The sequence below is a fragment of the Panthera leo genome, chromosome A2, assembly GCF_018350215.1.
Source record: "Panthera leo isolate Ple1 chromosome A2, P.leo_Ple1_pat1.1, whole genome shotgun sequence".
NCBI lineage: Eukaryota > Metazoa > Chordata > Mammalia > Carnivora > Felidae > Panthera > Panthera leo.
Window position 1 is genome coordinate 139,448,256 of NC_056680.1, and position 23,172 is coordinate 139,471,427.

The following is a 23,172-nucleotide window of genomic DNA, read 5'->3' on the forward strand; positions in this document are numbered from 1 at the left end:
AAGGCCCTAAATATCTCCTTGCCTCTTCCTAGTTGGAGACACTATAAAATTCTTCCATGAGGACAGAATTTTCACTTCTCTTTCTACTTATTTTTACCCAAAAGCCTGACATTTTTCACCGTGAGGCATAAAGACTTCCTTTAGATAGATCTCTTCTTGACACAAGATTCCTCTTATCTTCTACCAGGTATGATTTAATTAAGTAAATGTAGTCTTCGGTTGTTATATTACAGGCATGATTATTTTCTCATCATATTGCAGGGATATTTCAAAATACATCACATTTATATATAATTTATATAATTACAAAGTATATTTTCCTCCTTCTATTAAAATTTCAGATTTACTTTAACACCAGTCTCTGCATTGGAAGATAAATACCTAAAGTGTTGTTTCTGGCCCTCGTCTGTTATAACCACTGTCTGTTATAACATCTAGTTTTACAGTTTTTATCATACTATTTCTTCTTCCTCTCGACTTCCAATTTGAAATCATCCTGATCAGGCCAAGGACAGGCCAGTGGTACTCTCTATAAGAATCCACTCTGCCCTTTACCAGGAATACATTATTCAGACACTGGACAGCTTGGTCTGTTCAAAAAGAAGATTTTTAAATTTAAAAGCAAAATTGTCTTCAGCAAAAGAGTTGTAAATTTAAGGCTAAATTATGTTGTGAAAATCCAGGAAATCCATGACTGATGACTTTATCCTTTAAGAGCAGTTTTACCAACCAAAAGAACTTTAAAAATTTTGACAAAATCCATATAACCAAAGGCAGTGTATGAATTAAAAGAAAAATTGCTTGCTTGTGGAAATAATAACTGAGAATATTTGTCTTATGGGATTATATGGATGTTCCCAGAAAGCAAATAAAAATTGAATGATATAAGTAAGCCTATTTTACTTCCAGTTTTACATCAGAAACCTTTGGGACTGGTAATAAATTTAGGCCACTAGGATATTATTTAAGCTATGCTGCCAACCTCAAAGAGCAATATACTACTCTCCTAGATTAATACCAGGGAGTCTGGAGATAGATGCACTCAAAATCACTTATATGAATGTATATATTCAGACTTTACATTTTGCTTAAATTATAGTATGATTTTTTAAAAGGAAACAATCCAGTGAAGCTAATTAGAAATGAAAATAATGGTCTTTAGGGGCTCCTGGGTGGCTCAGTCGGTTGAGTGTCCAACTTCAGCTGGGGTCATGATCTAGTGGTTTGTGAGTTCGAGCCCCGCGTGGGGCTCTGTGCTGACAGCTCAGAGCCTGGAGCCTGTTTCAGATTCTGTGTCTCCCTCTCTCTCTGACCCTCCCCCTTTCATGCTCTGTCTCTCTCTGTCTCAAAACTATATAAACATTAGAAAAAAAAATTTAATAAAAAAAGAAATGAAAATAATGGTCTTTAATTCCAATAAAATTCTCCATTAGATGGCCCTGTAAACCTATAGTAAGGAATGGAACAGGGCATCAGAAAAACACCATGTCCCAACTACTCATAAGGAATAGACACACATAGGAATCAGGAGTGGATGGACAAAACCTATTTTTTATCTGAATTGACAGTTTCCAGAACTATACAGAGAAGACATTGAAGAAAACGAGAGATTCTGCCCCATATCATAAAAGGTATGTTCCATAGGGATGATGATAATTAAAACAAACAAACAAATAAATTGGAATGCTGAATTCATTTTCCAGTGTTGCCGTAACAAAGCACCATAGACTGGGTGGCTTAAACAACAGAAGTTTATTTCCTCACAGTTCTGGAATTGATAAGTTCAAGATCAAGGTGATGGTAGGGTTAGTTTCTTCTGAAGACCTCTCTCCTGGGCTTCTAAATGGCCATCATCCTTCAGTGTCTTTATATGATCTTCTCTATGTGTTTGTTTGTGTCCTAATCTCTCCTTATAAGAATATTAGTCATACTGGTTAGGGCTCATCCATAAAACCTTATTTTTTCTGAATTGCTTTTTTGAAGGTCCTATCTCCAAATTCAGTCACATTCTGAAGGGCTAGGGCTTAGGACTTCAACATGTAAATTTGGGGGGAAACACAATTCAACCCATAGCAGATATCAATAGCCACCAATATCTTTTTAATGTTTATTTATTTATTTTGAGAGAGAGAGAAAGGCAGAGAGAAAGGAAAGAGAGAATCTCAAGCAGGCTCCATGCAGTCAGCACAGAGCTCAACATGGGGTTCGATCTCAGGACCCTGAGATCATGACCTGAGCCAAAATCATCGGCTGCTTAACCAACTGAGCTACCCAGGAGTCTCTAATATTTTTAAAGAAAAAGATATTAAAGGAATTGGTTCATTTGAAAGAATATGTTTATTTTATCTCCTTAACTTATCTTCTCAGACAAATCATCTAATTTCCAGTGTCTGAAGTTCAATTATAAAATGAAAAGGGGCGCCTGGGTGGCTCAGTCGGTTAAGCATCCTAATTCAGCTCAGGTCATGATCTCATGGTTTGTGGAATCGAGTCCCGCATCGGGCTCTGTGCTGACAGCTTGGAGCCTGGAGCCAGCTTCGGATTCTGTGTCTCCTTCTCTCTCTGCCCCTCCCCCACTTGTGCTCTGTTTCTCTCTGTCTCTCAAAAATAAATAAATGTTAAAACAATATTTTTTTTAATTAAAAAAATGAAAGGACAGGACTTAGCACCTAAAGTCTGTACACATTCTAAAATTCCTGAGCTCTAAACTTGCAATTTCCAAACAAGAAATAGAAGAACATACAAGATTTTGTCCACCAGTAGCAGTTTATATGCATCTGTTTTTTAAAATTCTCATTCACAGACTGCAAGCCTACATGGAGAGAACCAAGGAAGATTCAGACTGAATACCCAGAGCCAGATGATGTCAGTGGACTCCAGAAGCTAGAAGTCAAGGTACCTTGAGATCAGAAGTAATAATCCGAGAAGAGTCAGAAAAGGCCATTAGCACAAGTCAAAACAAAGCAAAGGGTTAGCAGATTCAATTCAATAATGAGCAAGGGTCCTATCAGGCACCCTCAGTACAAATGTACACAGTTAAGACAGTGGTGTTTACAGGGAATTGTGGGCAAGGAAAAGAGGCTCTGAGCCCAATCTGTGCTGTCAAGAGAAGTTTCCTAAAGATGATAACCCCTATGCTGAGTCTGAAATAAGAGTGACAATTCAGATCAATAAAAGGAGTCATCCTCAACATATTGCTGTAAGAAAAAACAAACAAACATAAAGATAAAATAGTGTTGCCTGGAAATGGTCTTGACTTTGATACATTATATTAACTTATGTAGTTAAATTAATTTTCTTTAATGATCTATTTAGCTTTTATTACTGAGGGACAGATTACCCAGAGGAAAAGCTGAACTTCCTTTCAGGAGTTTTAATTTAAACTGTGTAATTGTTACTATGAGCCACAAGAGGGCAGCAGTTTCAAAGACTACAACAAAACTTAAAAATTATTATTCTGAGAGTTTTAAATTAGAACTTTAGGGCTGGAAGAAAACTAAAGAGATGTCTCTTTTATATAAGAAATTTCATTTTATTCCATATAAATCATGTGTAGACATATAAAGTATATCTGCTCTATTTTAAGATAGAAAATCTGTATAAAATTATTTACAAATATAAAATTATTATAGTTGTAATAACTATTAATAACTAATAATAATTATAGTTATAATATAACTATATATGCATAATTCTTTGCACTTTTAAAGTACTTTCATAAATGTAACATTTATTTATTCACATATCATAAAGCCCTGTGAAACAGACGTGCCAGATATCAGTAAGTCCTTTTGTAGATGAAGAACCTGAGGCTAAAGAAAATAAGTGACTTGCCCAAGTTAATACCACCAATAAGTAGAAAAGGTAGAACCTCACTCAGCATATTTTCTGTTGTTTTACACAACTGCCTGTCAACCAATGAAATAATAATATCCTTGGGCTTGTTCAGATAGGAATTTGGAATATTATTTGAATAGAGTTCTGCTATAACAGAACTCTAGTTTTATACTTGTCAATAAGATCTTTCCTAGATCTTGCCAACAGTGCTCTCTGTTTAATTCTTAACATTTAAAAGTAAACTTTGTTTTCATCTGAGAGGATGAAAATAGATGTGAGGTTTAAAGTAAAACAAAGTATTTGCAGAGGTCAATGATTAGGAGAAAGACGAGGCAGATGTAAAAGCGAGGGAACAGGCTGTTACCTCAAACACTGCCACGTTCCTAAAGCCACTCAATTTTGCATTTTACCAAAGAGATAAATTTATTAGCATTGCTTATCAGACCTAGTGTTTCACTGTATTATCTTTTGGTGAATAGCATATTACCATATAGCTATTTAATAGACCCAATATCTGACACCTAAAACTGCTGTTAGAGAGGAAGGGTGACTTGAGTAACAGAGCATATAATAACATCCACAAACAGTATATAAAAAGTTATATTAATAAAATTTGCTTAAAGTTAATGTCATAAATAATCATAGAGAAGTCAAAGACTGTTATTTCTTTGGATGAAAAGACCCTGCTCAAATAAAAAAACTATTGAGGCTACTCTTAATTTTATTTTTAAGCTTTTATTTATTTATTTTGAGAGAGAGAGAGAGCACAGCAAGAGAGGGATGGAGACAGAGAGGGAGAGAGAGAATGTCAAATCCCAAGCAGGCTCTGTGCTGCCAGCGCGAAGCCCCTTGCGGGGCTCGATCCCATGAACCATGAGATCATGACCAGAGCCAAAACCAAGAGTCAGACGTTTAACTGACTAAGTCATCCAGGTGCCCTGAGGCTATTTTTAATTTTGAAAATTCCTCTGCATTGTCACAAGAACCCAACTTCTCTACTTTCTGGCATCTAAAGTAATTAGTAACACTCTGTTCCACTTCCTGGCACTTTAGCTGGTACTACCGGAAAAGTGGAAGCCAGAGATAACTGCATTACATCCTTGGGGTTCCCTTTCATTCACTCACTCATCCAACCCGCCAACATTTGTTGGGCATATGAGCTAAGCACAGAAAAAGTGAGAGCATCAAAAAACATAAATAAGTTATTCTCTCATGGAGTTTGCAATCCACTGGTGAAAATTAATGCTAAACAAAAAGATATATTATTACAAATTGTGGTGGTGATATAAATGAAAAGTTTGGGGTGCAGCGATAACCATTAGATGACAACAGGATATCCAGGTTGGACTGTCAGTCACAGAAGCCTCTGAGTAGGCAACATTTAAGTTGAGATTGGAAGGGAGCAATGAGAAACAACTTCAAGAACAGCATATCTATTGCCCTGAGTACGGAGTGCTTGGCCTGTCAAGTAACTGAAGCTTTTAATTGTGTCAATGACTAACACACATTCTGTGGAAGAAATAAGGCATAAACGTCAATTGTGTAAAGAATATACATCTATATTGATCATTAATGGGTGGGAATTAAAAGGTATTGCCAAGCCCTCCTCTACAGAACAGAAATCAGAGACAGGATGCTGAATTGAGGGATTCAAGACAGTTCAGTTCTGCATTGGCAAATTCCCAAGACCATCAGAGAATCAGATTAGACAATGCGTTCTCTTTTTATCTCACGGGGATGATCGAATGAGGTAATATACTAAACCACAAAATTTACAGAGTAGTATGCACATTTTATTTAACCACTGTTGATATAAAAGCATCCCCAATTTATTCCCACCTTAATTCCTGTCCCAGGTGTAAAACATTATTCATCTCTCTAAATTCTCTAGGCCAAGATTCCCAAGACCTCATCCTGAAATAAGGCCTTCCTTTTGTCTTTAATACACCTGCTTTTCCTAATAGTGAAAAATTATAAAATTAATATTTTATGCAAAGCCTATTTCAAACTTACGTTCCAGTGCATTATAAAGAAGCTCAAAATCTTCTTTTGTCTGAGGATTATGCCTCCGGTGATAGTCCAGTTTCATCCATTCTTCTTTTTCTCTTATCTTCCTTTGTTCTTCCTCTGCTTCCCACTTCAACCTTAACATTTTCTGTCTTCTTAAATTCTCTACCATGACTTTAGCATGCCATCGTCTATAGTAAGTCTGTAACACTATTACCTATAGTTAAATTAAAAGGAAATAAAAAGTGTCTACCATCAACTATATCAGATAATAACAAAAGGCAATAGTGATTATTTCTATTCCAATGCAAAAACTACTAAACAAACTGAGAGTCTAGGTTTCCCTCTATGCCAGACATTCTCACACACATTGGGACACATAAGCTGTGGATAATGCACATCAGCAATTTGACTCCAAAATCTAGCAAATACACCTTCCTGGGAGGTAGTTAGTACAATGCTTAAAAGCATAGGCTCTGGGGTAAAACTTAGTCTAAATATTTCCTCTGCGACTCACTAGTTGTTTGATTTTGGTTTATTCTCCATATAACATCCTTATCTTAACCCTGGTGCATCACAAGTCCTCAATAAATACTATTATTGTCACTATTATTGTCACAACCATTAGAAAAACTATTATTGTCACTAATATTAATTAACTCTAGTTTATCTTAACTACCATCAGCTTAGGCTCATATTTAAAACAAAATTTCATTACCTAAACATAAAGCAGGTAGGTTATATGTAGTAACTACCAAAGGCAGGTTAGATAAAAGTCTCCATTTAAGAAAACAAGTATTTATTAAATTGTGAGAAATATAAATATGTCTGAAGTTATAGTATAGTACTAAATTCCCAAAAAACTTGCCATATAACTGAGAGATTTTTTTTATTTACTAAACTCATAAATAAAAATAAAATGTGGAGAGGCTAGATCAAGATTGAGGACAGAGAATATGCTGATACATCCCTTTACTGTGATCTAATCTTTGGTAATCAGGGAAAATCATATAAGCAGAAATCGGTAAGGACACTGGATCATACTAACGGAGACTTCCAAAGGAACAGAAACTTTGAAGAATCCCCTCAAGAAGGGAGACAGGTAGAATAAATTGAAGAGGAATCTATGCCTAATCATGTACAGGGAAGATGGAGAAGCAGGCTAGAAAATACAGAAGGGTCTGTAAGACTGTTTCAAGCCCTAAACCAGTGTATCCAGTGAGCAGAAGAGGTGTGTTAGGGCAAATGGCAAAGTGACTGCTTGAAAAATGCCAAAAGGACAGGCTTCTCTAAAACAATCTAGGGAAACCACACCCGTGGGTGACACCCACGATGAATAGAAGCCCCTTCTTCATAAAACTAGCTCTCTTCCAGAATCAAGCCTTGGCCATCCCCTAAAACCACTGCGGTAAACAAATACACATAGCACACGGGACATAAGGGATCTCAAATACCCTGTCTACACACCCAGGAATAACCAAACATTTGGGAAGAATCCACAAAATATAAGGCTCCTCATTCAACAAAGAAAAGTTTACTTTTGTGTGAACAGAAATACTGGAATAGTGGTTCCCAAAGAGTGGTGGTCAGACCAGCAAGCTCCAGACAGAATGAAGCAAGTTGACCAGAGAAATTACTCCAAATATACTAAAAGAACATGTCTCCAAACTAAAGACATAAGCTCTCAGATAGAAAGGGCTCATGGCCAAATCTCAAGCATATCACAATAAGATTACTAGAGATAAAGTAAAAACCCTAAAAGCTTCCAGAAAGAGGAAACAAAGAAATGCAAAACTGACATCAGACTTTTAATCAAATAGAGCTTCAGTGTTATAAAGAAAAATAATTTTGAAAACAAGTTTAAATCTATCTATGTGGACTCAAATTAAACTTCAAGAATGAAGTTGATTCAACAGGACTAAGAGGTTTATCTCCCAGGCATCATCTCTGAAAAAATTACTAGAGAATATGTTCTAGCAAGAAAAATAAGTTAAAATGGAAAGATTAAAGAACTGAGAAAACATTTCCAAAAGAGTTATCAAGCTAAATACATCTTATTTGGAAAAAGTCATATATATCAATATAAATATATCAAACAACAAAGTGAAGTTATAAATATATAGTAAATTATAAAGTAAGTTATATATATAATTATAATTATAGACATACATATATGTCTATAATTATAATTCCAGATCCAATCTGACTGGCTAGGAGGAATGAGGGAGGAGGACAAGGAAATGAAAAACAGAAAACCCTGCTAAGGACCTTGACTTATTCATGGAAAAGATAGAGCCTGATTAAGTATGCCTTTGGTATAAAAAATTTAGGAAACAAAAAAGTTTTTAATTTTTATAAGGAACCATTAGAAAAACAGAAACAAAGGACCTGCTTTCAACTATGAAAGAACAAAAAAAAAAAAAAAAAAAAGAAAGAAAGAAAGAAAATGTTTAGTCAAACTAACCCAAAGAAGAAAAGGCTGGTAAAAGAAAAAACAAACAAAATGTGAATAATAAATAAAAACCAAAATGAGATGGCAAGAATGAGTACAAAAATATCAATAGTCATATATAATATTGCTTAAAACAAAAAAGATTTAAAATAAATACAAGCATGAAATCAAGAAGCTCAAGAATAAAGTAAATATGATACAAGTAGAAAGGAGTCAGTGAAGACAAAAAGAACTTCCTATGTGGAAATTTCCTCCTATACTGGCTTTTAACCCATCCCTCTGTGTACAACTCACATCCCACTTTCACCTCCCTAGGAAACTCCTGTTCACCTTCCAAGGTTGTATGGGGCAAAGCAGTTTGGTTCTTGATGGCATCCCCCTTGGCAGGCATTTAGAGTTTCACTTCCTCAGCTTAAGTAAGTCAAGTTAACATTTCTCCATCTGCTTTACAACTTTAAAATAATTGACTGACACTCTTCTCTCTTTTCATGTATTCTTCGTTCCTGTATGTTTACATTTTTTTAGTCCTTTAATACCATTTTACTGGAGTTTGGAAAGTGTTGTAGAGACTTCCACCTCCCCACCTAATATCCATTCTCTCCTACTTCCTTAATAAGAAAACCTCAATCTTATTGAGGAACAACAATATGAAACTTTAAAAATGTATTTGTCACACCCTCGCAGTGAGCACAATCACATGACACAGTTTGGGCCAATGAGATGTAACTGGAAGGCACTGGGTGGGGCTTGCAGGGAAAACTCTTGAAGGTAGCATATAAGGCTCATGCTCCCTTGACCTCTCCCTTCTTCCTGCATAGATTGCAGACATTATGCTGAAGGTTGACTAACCATTGCATTATCATGTAAGTTATAAGCTCATAAGATTAATGGAATGGAAAGGTAAAAGGAGTTTAGGTTCTTTTTTTTTTTTTTTTTTTTATAATTTTTTATTTTTTTTTAATATATGAAATTTACTGTCAAATTGGTTTCCATACAACACCCAGTGCTCATCCCAAAAGGTGCCCTCCTCAATACCCATCACCCACCCTGCCCTCCCTCCCACCCCCCATCAACCCTCAGTTTGTTCTCAGTTTTTAAGAGTCTCTTATGCTTTGGCTCTCTCCCACTCTAACCTCTTTTTTTTTTTTTTTTTCCTTCCCCTCCCCCATGGGTTTCTGTTATGTTTCTCAGGATCCACATAAGAGTGAAACCATATGGTATCTGTCTTTCTCTGTATGGCTTATTTCACTTAGCATCACACTCTCCAGTTCCATCCACGTTGCTACAAATGGCCATATTTCATTTTTTCTCATTGCCACGTAGTATTCCATTGTGTATATAAACCACAATTTCTTTATCCATTCATCGGTTGATGGACATTTAGGCTCTTTCCATAATTTGGCTATTGTTGAGAGTGCTGCTATAAACATTGGGGTACAAGTGCCCCTATGCATCAGTACTCCTGTATCCCTTGGATAAATTCCTAGCAGTGCTATTGCTGGGTCATAGGGTAGGTCTATTTTTAATTTTCTGAGGAACCTCCACACTGCTTTCCAGAGTGGCTGCACCAATTTGCATTCCCACCAAAGGAGTTTAGGTTCTTGATGATATCACAGAGCTACCATCCAAGCCCTGTACAGTCAAAAAATAAAAATTAGTTTGGACTGAGAACATAAAAATCTATCAGGCTGGAATAACAGGCATTAATTGTCAGCTATGAAATTAACAGGAAACAATATTTCTTCCAAGGACATACTACAGCTATAAAATGTCCTAACAATCCCCTCCTTTGAGTGAATACTATTATTCTGTGCACACTGAGAAACTTAGTACTCTAAAATACTAATCTATCAGAAACTTTGCTGTTTGAAATTAGATAACCAAAAATGAAGCATCCCACTCTTGGCAGGAGGATCTATGTCAGTTTGACAGAGAGACGCAGCCTTAACTTACAACAAACATGCTGAACTTCAGCAAAGGAACATTCCACATCTCTCTTAACTTTGTTACCAAAGGAACAAAGCTGGAGATACCATACTTCCTGATCTGAAACTACAATGCAAATCTATAGTAATCAAAACACTATATATTGGCATAAAAACAGAACTATAGATCAATGGAACAGAATAGAGAACCCAGAAACAAACTCATACATACATGGTCAACTAATTTACAACAGAGGAGGCAAGAATATACAATGGGGAAGGATGGTCTCTTCAATAAATGCTACTGGGAAAACTGGACAGTAACATGCAAAAGAATGAAACTAGACCATTATCTCACACTATACAGAAAAAATTACTTCAAATTGTATTAAAGACTTGAATGTAAGACCTGAAACCAAAAAAATTCCTAGAAAAAACATAGGTGGTAAGCTACTTGACACAAGTCTTGGCAATAATTTTTTAAATCCGACTCCAAAAGCAAAGGTAACAAAACAAAAATTAACAAATGGGACTATATCAAACTAAAAAGCGTTTGCACATCAAAGGAAACCATCAACAAAATGAAAAGACAACTTACTGAATGGGAGGAACTATTTGAAAATCATATATCTGAAAAGGGGTTAATATCTAAAACATATAAAAACTCCTAAAACTCAAATGCAAAAAAATAATCATAATAAACAATCCAATTAAAAAATGGGCAGAGGATCTGAATAGACATCTTCCCAAAGACATTCAGATGGCCAACAGACATATGAAAAGATGCTCAACATCACTCATCATCTGGAAAATGCAAGTCAAAACCACAATGAGATATCACCTTCTACCTGTTAGAATGGCTACCATCAAAAAGATAAGAAATAAAAAGTGTTGGCATGGATGTGGAGAAAAAGGAACCCTTGTGCCCTGTTGGCAAGAATGTAAATTGGTACAGTCACTATGGAAAACAATATAGAGGTTTCTCAAAAAATTAAAAATTAAACTACCATTTGATCCAACAATTCCACTTCTGGGTATTTATCCAAAGAAGAGGAAACACTAATTAAAAAAGATATATTAACTCTTATGTTCACTGAAGCATTATTTATAATAGCCAAGACATGGAAACAATTTAAGTGGCTATTGATGGATGAATGGATATGGAAAATGTGACACACACACACACTGGACTACTACTCAGTCATAAGAAAGAATGAAATCTTGCTATTTGTGACAACATGGATGGACCTTAAAGGAATTATGCTAAGTGAAATAAGTCAAAGAGAAATGTCATATGATTTCATTTACATGTGGGATCTAAAAAACAAAACAAATGAACAAAACAAAAATCATAGATGAAGAGAACAGAATAGTGGTTGTCAAAGGGCAGGAAGGTAAGGGCATGAGTGAAATGAGTGAAGGGGGTCAAGAGGTGAAAATTTCCAGTTATGAAATAAGTAAGTCATGGGTATATAATGTACAGCATGGTGATTACAGTCAATAATATTGTGAAGCATACTTGAAAGTTGCCAAGAGAGTAAATTCTAAAAGTTAACCATGTATGGTGACAGATGGTAACTAAATTTACTGTGATGATCATTTCACATGTATTTCAAATTGTTATGTTGTATACCTGAAACCAATATAATGTTACGTGTCAATGATACCTCAATAAAAACTTTTTAATTTTGAAAAAATAAATAGCACTAAATGTATGGTGTATTGGAGTTGGTAAGACTCTAATTCAAAGAATTTTAGTATTTTTTTGAGAGAGAGAGAGAGAGAGAGAGAGAGACATAATGTGCAAGAGTGAGCAGGGAAGGGGCAGAGGGAGAGAGAGAGAGGATGTTAAACAGGCTCCATGCCTAGCACAGTTTGATGTGGGGCTCAATCTCACAACTGTGAGATCATGACCTGAGCTGAAATCAAGAGTCAGGCCCTTAACTGACTGAGCCACCCAGGTGCCCCAGAATTTTAGTAGTTTTAATATTAGCCAAACTTTGGCCCTAATAATTAGATGCTCTCTTCTGGGTCTCAAAAAGAAAGAAGTAAAAAAGCAAAGAGCATCTTTTGATTTAACAGCCTTCAGCACTGGGTGGACATTGAGTGGGGAGGAACCTATTTAAAATTCTCATAATGAATGGGGCACCTGGGTGGCTCAGTCAGTTAAATGTCTGACTTCAGCTCAGGTCATGATCTCATGGTCCATGGGTTTGAGCCCCACATCAGGCTCTGTGCTGACAGCTCAGAGCCTGGAACCTGCTTCGGATTCTGTGTCTCCCTCTCTGTCCGTCCTCCACTCACTCTCTCTCTCTCTCTCTCTCTCTCTCTCAAAAATAAATAAAATATTAAAAAAATGTTTTAAAAATTCTCACAGTGGTACTCAAAATGTGGCCTATGATTCTATTGCTGGCCCACATGGCTTCTTACCTTGTTACCAGGCTACAAATGGCCTCAAGAACCCTGCATTACAGAGTAAATCAAACACACTATTTAATTTAGTTGACTTTTTTTTCTCACAGCAACATTTTTTCAATGAAAGAAGCACTGCATTGACTTACATTCTGCACAAATTCTTTAGCTTTTCACACACTTGTACTTGTGTTGCACTAGCCTTGAGTCCTTGTCACCACCATGGACTGCTTCTGTTCCAATGATGCCCGGAGCTAGAGACCCAGCAAAGCTGAGTCATAATCCAAGAGGACCTTAACACTGAGTTTGAATCTGCCAGAAATACCCAGCAAGGAAGGAGGATTGCTAGTCAGTACTACATCTTTCTTCACAAAACCTAGTAAGTAGACTTTTCCACTTTCAAAAGCTGGTGTTAAAAGTGTGCAATTCAGTTGAGCAATTTGGGGTAGGAAGAGACTAAATAGGTATTTTTTTTAATTTATCAACCCAATCCAGAAGTTATTCAGTAATGAATTAAAGACACATTGACAGGGGCGCCTGGGTGGCTCAGCCGGTTGAGCGTCCGACTTCAGCCCATGTCATGATCTCGTGGTCCGTGGGTTCGAGCCCAGCATCGGGCTCTATGCTGACAGCTCGGAGCCTGGAGCCTGTTTCAGATTCTGTGTCTCCCTCTCTCTCAGACCCTCCCCTGTTCATGCTCTGCCTCTCTCTGTCTCAAAAATAAATAAACATTAAAAAAAATTAAAAAATAAAATAAAATAAAGACACATTGACACACAGTGTGGTCTCAATGTGTTTTATACATGTGGAAAATGACTGAAGGAAATACGCCAATATGATAACATGACAGAGTATTACTTTCTATCAAATTTCTATTTCCGCATCTCCCTTAATAAAAGCCAGGCAAATTGCCCTGGTTGGCTTCCCTCCTTCAAGTTAATGAGCCTATTGCATGGGTTGTAATTTCTTAGCTTCCTCATGGAGGTAGGTTCCCCAGGACACATTCAGGCCAACCATAGGGCCATTGACAGAATGAACTTGTAGGCGATAAAAAGTATGGTAGTTGTTATATGAGTGATCCGGTAACAAACAAGCTGGGGCATGGGAGGAAGCCTTTGTGTTCTCGGGCCTTCTCATTCTCCAAGCTACACTCCTGTGGAGCAGCCAATCCAGCCTGCCTTCCCCAGACCCTTAAAGCCTGCACCAGCCGCAATGCCTAGCAGACTTTCCAAAGACCAAACAACAAATGGACAGGGAACATCTTCTCAAGTTAAGAGCATCCACCTTACCTACAGATCACCTGTAGGCCCAATTCTATACAGGTTCAGACATCTGCCAAGCTCCTTCAGGAAAATACACAAGAAGATAATAGTGACTGGACCGTATGTATAAATGATTATAGATTACAATTTAAGGAATGTGTGTGTGTGCATGCATACACATTCCTGATAAATTTCTAAGAGATTCTTATTTTATTTTATTTCATTTCATTTCATTTCATTTCATTTCATTTCATTCTATTTTTTTTTTTTTTCTTAGTAGGCTTCATGCCCAGCATGGAGCTCATTGCGGGGCTTGAACTCAAGACCCTGAGATCAAGATCTGAGCTGAGATCAAGAATTGGACACTTAACCAACTGAGGCCCCTGGCACCCCGAGATTCTTATTTTTAAATATATTTTATATTTTATGTATATTAAAATATACTTTATTTCAATTGTGAAAATTCTGTCATGTCGAAATAAGTCACTGAAAATTCTCTTTGGGCTTGGGGGCAGGACTACCAGATTAGAAAAGTAAAAGTCTCATCAAATGCTCTCTCCAAAAAGGAATGATAAAACTGTACAAAATTGTTTTTAAAAAAAATAATAATAACCATTTCAGGATTCTGGAAATTGACCAAAGGCATACATCAAATAAATGTTTATTGAAGAAAGATTACTAAACCTCAAGTAGGAGCACTGATAGTCTATGGCATTTCAAGTTGGGGCTGCTCTCGTATCTTCCTTCTCCTCACCCTGGATTCATCTGTGTCCACTTTCAGGGTGCTGAATTGATTTAAAATGAAGCAAAGAAAAACTCTATACTCCCTAAGCAATGTCACAAACAATAGTAATCTCTGTGGCAAAAAAAAAAAAAAAAAAAAGAGGCCAGCAACTCAGATAGCTGAGATTGTAGTCTGGAGCAAGCAACAGACAGGCAGACTAGTGAGAAATTAATCAGAGATACCAGGAAAAGGAGATAGGCCACAGCGAGCCCTGATAACTTCCCAAATAGCCTTGGGAGTCTGAAGGCTGAACACATGTACAAGGATGAATACATGCTCAGGAGAGACTGGAGAAAGCCCTACCTACTCACATATCCCAGGCTGCCTGAAGCCTTGTGCAGAAGAAATGCAAGAAGAAAACCCAGCAGAAAGTAAAAGCCAGGATGATCATAAACTAAACTTGTCTGAACTTCCAATGCATCCTCCAAACACATGGATCCATTAGTGAGAGTGGAAGCTTTACTAGCTCAAGGAATTTGAGCACAGCCTTTGATCAATCATTACCTAACCATTAAGCTATGTTAAACCAGGGGCAACCCTTAGGAAGCCAGACTTACAAGAAGAAAAACAACAACATTTCTTTTGAGCAGAGAAATCAATGGCGATATACTGTGATAGAGACAAACTCTAAAGCAGGTTTCAGCAATGGCACTGTTGATATTTTGGACCAGATAACCAGCTGCTGCAGTGGGGTTGGAGTTGCCTACGCATTATAGGATGTTTGGCACGATACTTGTCCTCTACCATTAAATGACACTAGCACCCTCACCCTCAAGTCATAATCAAAAATATCTCCAGACAATGTAAATGTTGCCTGGGGAGCAAAATCACTCCCAGTTGAGAACCACTGCTCTAATTAATTAATCCAGACAAATCACTAAACAAATATAAGACAGATATAACATCAATCCCTGGAGTAAACAGGGACAGGATACAGAGTTGCTACAATGTTACTTAAAATGTCTAGTTTTCAACAACAACAACAACAAAATTCTGAGAGCAAAAAGAAGACAGTATGACCAATTTAAAATGAAAAAATATACCAATCAATAGAAACTGCCTCTGAGGGGTCTATGATGTTGGACTTACAAAGATTTCAAAGCAGGTATGATAAACATGTTCAAAGAACTAAAGGGAATAAAGTTTAAAAGTTAAAAGAAAGTAAGGTGGCAATGATTCATAAAATAGAGAATATCAGTAAAAAGAAAATTAGTAAAAAGAAATTATTATCAGTTAAATATTATTTATTAGTAAAAATTATTATCAGTAAAAAGAAATTATTTAAAAAAGAGAACCAAATGAAAATTTTGGGATTTTAATTAAATTAAAACCTTTTGGACAGGCTCAAAAACAGATCTGAATAATATAATAATTTTTATAATAATAAAAATGATAAATGTGATGATACATAATTAGAAATTATCTGCCCTGAGGGGATGGGAAAAAAATAAGGTAAATGAACAGAGATATTCAGGATACCATCAAGCAAACAAGCATACACAAGATATACTAAAGGGAGCTCTTTAGACTGAAAGGAAATGACACTAGATATTAATTTTAGCCCAAATGAAGAAATAAATAGCACCAGAAAAGATAATTATATAGGTATATATCAAGGACTATATATATCTTCTTTTCTACAATTAACTTATTTTTTTAAATTTTTTTTAAAAATGTTTATTTATTTTTGAGAAAGAGAGAGAGAAAGAGAGTGCAAGCAGGGGAGGGGCAGAGAGAGAGGGAGACACAGAATCCGAAGCAGGTTCCAGGCTCTGAGCTGTCAGCACAGAACCCGATGCAGGGCTTGAACCCATAAACCGCAAGATCATGACCTGAGCTTAAGTAAGATGCTTAAATGAGCCACCCAGGATCTCCTATGATTAACTTATTTAAAAGACAACTGCATAAAACAGTTAATTATAAAAGGATCTGTAGAGCTTAACATATACAAAGAATATATAAATTTGTAGAACAGTGATAGCACAAAGGAGAAGGGATGAAATTGCAGGGTTTTTTTTAATGTTTATTTATTTTTGAGACAGAAAGAGACAGAGCATGAACGGGGGAGGATCAGAGAGAGAGGGACACACAGAATCCGAAGCAGGCTCCAGGCTCTGAGCTGTCAGCTTAGAGCCCGACATGGGGCTCGAACTCAAGGACCATGAGATCATGACCTGAGCTGAAGTCGGACGCTTAACCGACTAAGCCACTCAGGCGCCCCTGAAATTGAAGTTTTATTAGAGCAAAGTTTCAGTATTTTATTGGATTTTAGTTAGTATTACTGTCAAGTATATTGTTATAAACTGAGATGTATATTGTAATCCCTAAATTACACTAGAGCAACCACTTAGGAAATAACTCAAAAAAATAATAATTTTAAAAAACAACAAAGCAATAATAAAGAAGAGAACCCAATTAAAAATGGCAAAGGATCTGAATATACATTTCTCTTAAGAATACAGACAAGTTGCTAACAAGCACATAAAAAGATATTCAGTATCATTAGTCATCATGGTGTATAGATCAAAACCAAATGAGCTGTCCCTTCACACTTTATTAGAGCAGCTATAATGAAAAAAACAGACAATAACAAGTGTTGATGAGGATGTGAAGATATTAGAATCCTTGTATACTTCTGGTGGGACATAAAATGGTGTAGTTGCTTTGGAAAACAGTCTGACAGTTCCTTAAAATGGTTAAACATCTATATTCACCATATGATACAAGTTATACTCCTAGACATATACCCCGGGAGAAATGAAAACATATGTCCACATAAAAATTAGTACATAAATGTTTATGGAAGCTTTATTCCTAATGGTCAATAAGTGGAAACAGCCCAAATGTCCATCAACCAGTAAACAGACAAAGAAAATACAGTATATACACTGGCATAGATACAGTAGGTATATCCAGTTGAGTACCTACAATGGAATATTATTCTGCAGTATAAAGGAATGAAATATTGATACCTGTTACAACATGGATAAGCCATGAAAACATTATGCTACGTTTAAAAATAGCCAATCACAAAATACTGCATATTGTGGGGTGCCTGGGTGGCTCAGTCAGTTGAGCATCTGACTTCGGCTCAGGTCATGATCTCACAGTTTGTGAGTTCAAGCCCCGCATCAGGCTCTGTGCTGACAGTTCAGAGTCTGCTTCAGATTCTGTATCTCCCTCTCTCTGCTCCTCCCCTGTTCACACTTTGTCTGTCTCCCTCTCTCTCAAAAATAAACATTAAAAACATTTATTCAATGCTGCATATTGTATGATTCCCTGTATATGAAATATCCAGAATAGGCAAATCAATACAGGCAGAAAGTAGATCAGTGGTTTCCTAAGACAGAAAATAGGGATTGACAGCTATTGGGTCCAGGATTTTTTTTCCAGGATGATGAAAATGTTCTAAAATTGATTGTGGTAACAGTTGTATAACTCTGCTTATATAGTAAAAATGATTGAATTGCATATTTTTTTAAGTATATATTATACTAACAGTAAAGGTTTTAAATAAAAAAAAAAGAATTAAAATGGTACATTAGAAAATACCTATTTAACATAAAAGAAGACAACAGTAAGGAAGAAGAAAGAATAAGAGAGACAAATGACATACAGAAAACAAATAGCAAATGGCTGATATAATCCAACCTTATCAATAATTAAACTAAATATAAATGTTTTAAACACTCCAATCACAAGGTGGAGATGATCAGACTAGATAAAAAGACAAGATCCAATTATATGCTGTCTACAAGAGATACACACTAGATTCAGACTCAAATAGATTGAAAGTAAAAGGACAGAAAAAGACAATGCAAACGTAACATAAAAAAGTTGGAGCGGCAATTATATCAATATCAGAGAAAACAGACTTTAGTATGCTTTTGGTTTCAATTACTCTGGAAAGCTCCCTAGGTGATTCTACTGTCCCAAGGATTAAGGCCAAGGGATAAAGGAGTTAAGGTTAAGGGACAGAGATGGACAAAACTAATAACAGCCAAACATAACACACAAAACCCCTGGGAATCCCTAAGGGAAAGGAAGGGATTAGGAGCATTTAGAATTCTTGTTCCTTTTACGGGGGCTGGCGGGGGGGGGGGGGGGGGGGAGAATTGGGGGAGGATGTGGAGATAAAAACTGCTTTTAATACCAGTAAAACATGATTCTGACTGATAAACATTCTCTCCTTGACCAAACTCTAATCAGGCATTTTTTCAACTAGGCCTCAACTTTTGGGCTTCTGTGTTCATCTCTGCATTGTTCAATTTTAGCAAAATCCTGGTAAGTAAGTTTAACCAGAATCCCCACCCTCATATGTGATTATCCTCAATATTTGATCAGGTTCCTCATCTTCCTTCATATCCAACAGATGATGCCTAATCACTCTGGCCTGCCTTCAGCAAAAATCCCATTAGAATGGGTTAGCCAGGATCTCCCATTTCCTTTCATGTTTTCATAGTAATTTCCCTTCCATTGACCCCTACCCTACTCCTTGGCTATAAATTTCCAGTTTTCCCAGTTTTTGTATTTGGGGTTGAGCCCAATCTCTCTTCCCTACTACAAAACTCCAAGGAGTAGCCCCTCTTGAAAAAGTTTGCCTTACCATCTTTAATATGTGTTATGAATAATTTTTTCTTTAACAACACTCATGTAGGTGTTCTTCGTAAACTAGTGTGGAATACAGAAACGCAGGCAGACACACACAGAACAACTGGCTTATATACTTCAGTTTTAAAATTCACTCATGATAAAAGTTATCTTACCGCCTGTAATCTTTGAGCATGGTATTCTGCTGCTGAAAAATATTTTCCTGGTGTTACCAGTTTATCAGTCATATTTGATACATACACCCCAATTTTAGTCATCTGTGTGGATGTTGTATTTGTAGTTTGCTGGAGCTTTTTTCTCTGAAAAACTGTCTAAAATAAAAACATAAATATTTAAATATCCACTATATACACATATAAATGAGTAAAGAGCACATTTTTCTATCTGTTTAGTAAATTTTCTGTTATTATTTTAATTGCCATATAATTCCTTGAAAGATTTTAATTTTTTTAAGTTTTTATTTAAATTCTAGTTAACATACAATGTAATATTAGTTCCAGATGTACCATATAGTGATTCAACACTTCCATACATCACCCAGTGTTCCTCACAAGTGTACTCCTAATCCCCATGGCCCATTCAACCTATCCCCCCACCCACCTCCCTCTGATCACCATCAGTTTGTTATCTATAGTTAAGAGTCTGTTTTTTGGTTTGCGTCTCTCTCTCTCTTTTTTCCCCCTCTTTGCTTCTTTGTTTGTTAAATTCCACATATGAGTGAAACCATATAGCATTTGTCTTTTCTCTGACAGACTTATTTCACTTAGCATACCCACATCGTTGCAAATGGGGAAGACTTTAGACAGGTATACAGAACATTTGTTGATTCTGCAGTTTCAAAAATCTCCATAGGAAAATAAAAATCTTACCTGGGTATCCCTACAAAATGCATAGTCTTTTTTGGTAATCTTTTTAGGTACAGTTTGTGTTCCAGCATTGTGATATTCTATTCCTGTTATTCTATGTCTGAATCCACCAAGAAATGGTTTGTGAAAGTCAGATTTTATAATCTCAACAGCTACGTCCTGGTACTGAGCAATGCCTAAGGAGGTAAAAACCAAGACTGAATGAAAGTTCACCTACAAAGGGACTCTAAAATACTTTATCTAAAAGACATCAAATAACTAACCAGTTTGTACTCTGACAGTTATGATGTGAGAGGCATCACTTAATCCATCTACTCTTTTGATTGGAAATAGATCTGGATCTTTAGAAAAGATTTCCACTTGTACAATATCCTGTGGCTTAACTCCATGTTGTAGTAGGGTCTCATTATTTTTAAGGATTATTCCTAAAAAATGACATGAAACTATAAGAAGTGTATGACAAAGAAATAACTATATGTACTCATTTTAAGGGGATCAAAAACATCGAAGATGATTCTATGAACACATATAGTTTAATTACTTAATAGAATATTGATGATGTCCACCCCTTACTATAATATTAGTACAGAAAACTCCACAATGGGAAAAGTTAAGATGCAAGAATTCCACATTATAAATAAAGCTATAACTCTCACAGGATTTCTCATCAGAAACACAAATATATAATAAGCATGCAACTCTATAGATATTTTAAAGTAAAAACATATTCTATGAGTAAAATCGTATTCTAAACATTGATTCTCTAAAAAAAATCACAATGTGTGTAAGCACAGGACATATCTAATTCAGGGAGAATTTGATTATTGTAATACCCACTCCTGTCTCCAATGCAGAAAAGCATATACTCAGAGTTCCAAAGAATCCTTCTCTTTCTGTTTCTATAATCAGGAACTCATATTAGTAAATTCATGGAAAAGTAGAGTTAAGCTTCAGCTTTGTGCTGGAAAAAGTGTACACCACTATATTTTTATGTTATTTTGTATCTTTTTTACTTCTATCCCCCTTCATTGGTTTATTCTATAAATTGACTCCAATTTTATTTCTCTATTTTAAGGAATACAAAAATATGTGTAATGTTATTGGCTGCTGTTTTGATAGAATATATATGACTCTTCCAATGAATGGTCATCCTAAATTACAATTGGGAATTTGAACATAGCAAAGGTTTTGTTACATTAATTCTTAGAAATACATCAGATACCACCAGTCTATTTTTGCTATGTTTAAGAAAGTATAAAGATCCTTGAGTTTCAATTCCACACCCCAAATTCTTAACTTAGAAAATTAACATGAATGTTATACGGGCTTTGTAATAGGTTGAATAATGGCCCCAGAATATATCCATGTCCTAATCCCCAGAACCAATGAATGTTACCTTATATGGCAAAGATGACTGCAAATTTTATTAAGTTAAAATTTTTGAAATCGGGAGATTATCCTGGATTATCTAAGTGTGTTCTAAATGTAATCACAAATGCCTTTACAGAGGAAGGAAGGGAGATTTGACTATAGAGAAGATGATAAGACAGAAGCAGAGAGAGATTTGAAGATGTTCTTCTGCTTGCTTTAGATGGAGGAAGGGGCCACAAGCCAATGAATGCAAGGTATACAACTCTAGAAGTGGAAAAGGCAAGGGAGCAGATTGTCCCCAGAACCTCCAGAGGGAGAACAGCCCTGCCTGTATGTCAGCTTCATGTGAGTGAAACTGATCCAGGATTTCTGGCCTCCAGAGCAATAAGAGAAATCATGTGTTGCTTTAAGTTACTAAACTTGTGGTCGTTATAACAGCTATAGAAAACGAATATAGATTCCCAGAGCCTTCTTCTCTTCATTCCTCTAGTTTGTATAGTAGGCTTAGTCCCAATTTGAACTCCAATTCTAGTACTAAGAGAAGCACCTGTCTTAGAGGGCGATTGACACAGAATCAAGCTCTTTAATTATCATGGCTGACATAACCCTGTTACCCAGTGGTGATGCCTGGCACTTACACATAAAGAAGAAAGGTCATGAAGTGCAAAGAACAAAGATTAGTCTCAGGTACCACTAGATAGCTACTCCAGTCTCAAAGTGCTCTCTCTTCTCCAGTTTTGAACTTCACCTTGTATATAATGCCAAACAATTTCCAATTCCCTTTTTGGAGTCATACCTATATTTAAGTTCAGACTCTAACAATCATTAGCTATGTGAATTTATGCTAGTTTCCCAAGCTTTAGTTTCCTTCTTTCAAAAAAAAAGTTAATAATACCTACGTCAAAGGGTTGTTATGTGGGTTGAATGATAATGTGATAATATAGGCAAAACATTTTATAGGACTAGTACACAATATGTGCTCAATAAATTAACTATCATGATTGTTATTACTAATAAGTTTAAATTTTAGTATTGTTTCCCTAACCAACCTTAATAATCAGTTGTTTGAATACATGAACATCTTAGTATTACAGCACATTCATTATAATAGTTTTCTAAAAATAATTTTGAAATTGAACTGATTATTTTCTCTGATTTGACAAGGAGGAACTTAACAGGTGTTGGCTTAATCCTTTTTAGTATTTAGGATTTTCCCACACACAAAAAATGTTCTTATTTCCCTGGAAACTTTTTGGTGGCATCTTTTTAAGTTAGTACCAAAACTTTTAAAATGAAAATATTAGGATCTGTGCAGACATATTCTATAGAAACATTTATTTAACTATCATGGTTTTACTAATTATATCACAGTTACAAAGACTAAATCCTCCCATGACACAAAGCTACTATAAAGTGGGCTGTCCAATATTGCCCACAAAATATAAGTAAACTTGAACAACAGGGAATGTGAATTCACCTTACTGTATAAGGACTGACAGATAAATCATTTTCAGTCCTCTTCTTATTTTATACATGCTCATCCTTATCTACTTCTTTCAACCTCATTGCCTCCTACTCACCACACAGCATCTACTTCCAGCCACTCTAAACTTCTTACCACTTCCCTGAAGTCCCAGGTTTTCTC

At 35.9% G+C, this 23,172-nt stretch overlaps 1 protein-coding gene and 1 long non-coding RNA gene across 4 annotated transcripts in view; one reads left to right on the plus strand and one right to left on the minus strand.

The window, feature by feature from the left end:
- IQUB (IQ motif and ubiquitin domain containing) overlaps nucleotides 1–23,172 on the minus strand; it is a 57,296-nt gene that overhangs the window by 25,794 nt on the left and 8,330 nt on the right. For all 3 annotated transcript variants that reach the window (XM_042923340.1, XM_042923344.1, XM_042923334.1), the window contains exons 4-7: nucleotides 20,420–20,581; nucleotides 20,160–20,332; nucleotides 19,446–19,601; nucleotides 5,851–6,061 (exon numbers count right to left, since the gene is read on the minus strand). In XM_042923340.1, coding sequence (XP_042779274.1) covers nucleotides 5,851–6,061; nucleotides 19,446–19,601; nucleotides 20,160–20,332; nucleotides 20,420–20,581 — 702 coding nt within the window. The remainder of the gene's footprint in view (nucleotides 1–5,850; nucleotides 6,062–19,445; nucleotides 19,602–20,159; nucleotides 20,333–20,419; nucleotides 20,582–23,172) is intronic.
- Nucleotides 1,569–21,862, plus strand: LOC122210642. The gene is made up of 4 exons (XR_006198148.1): nucleotides 1,569–1,631; nucleotides 2,804–2,895; nucleotides 18,905–18,963; nucleotides 21,748–21,862. It is a non-coding gene; the product is annotated as an uncharacterized LOC122210642 (long non-coding RNA).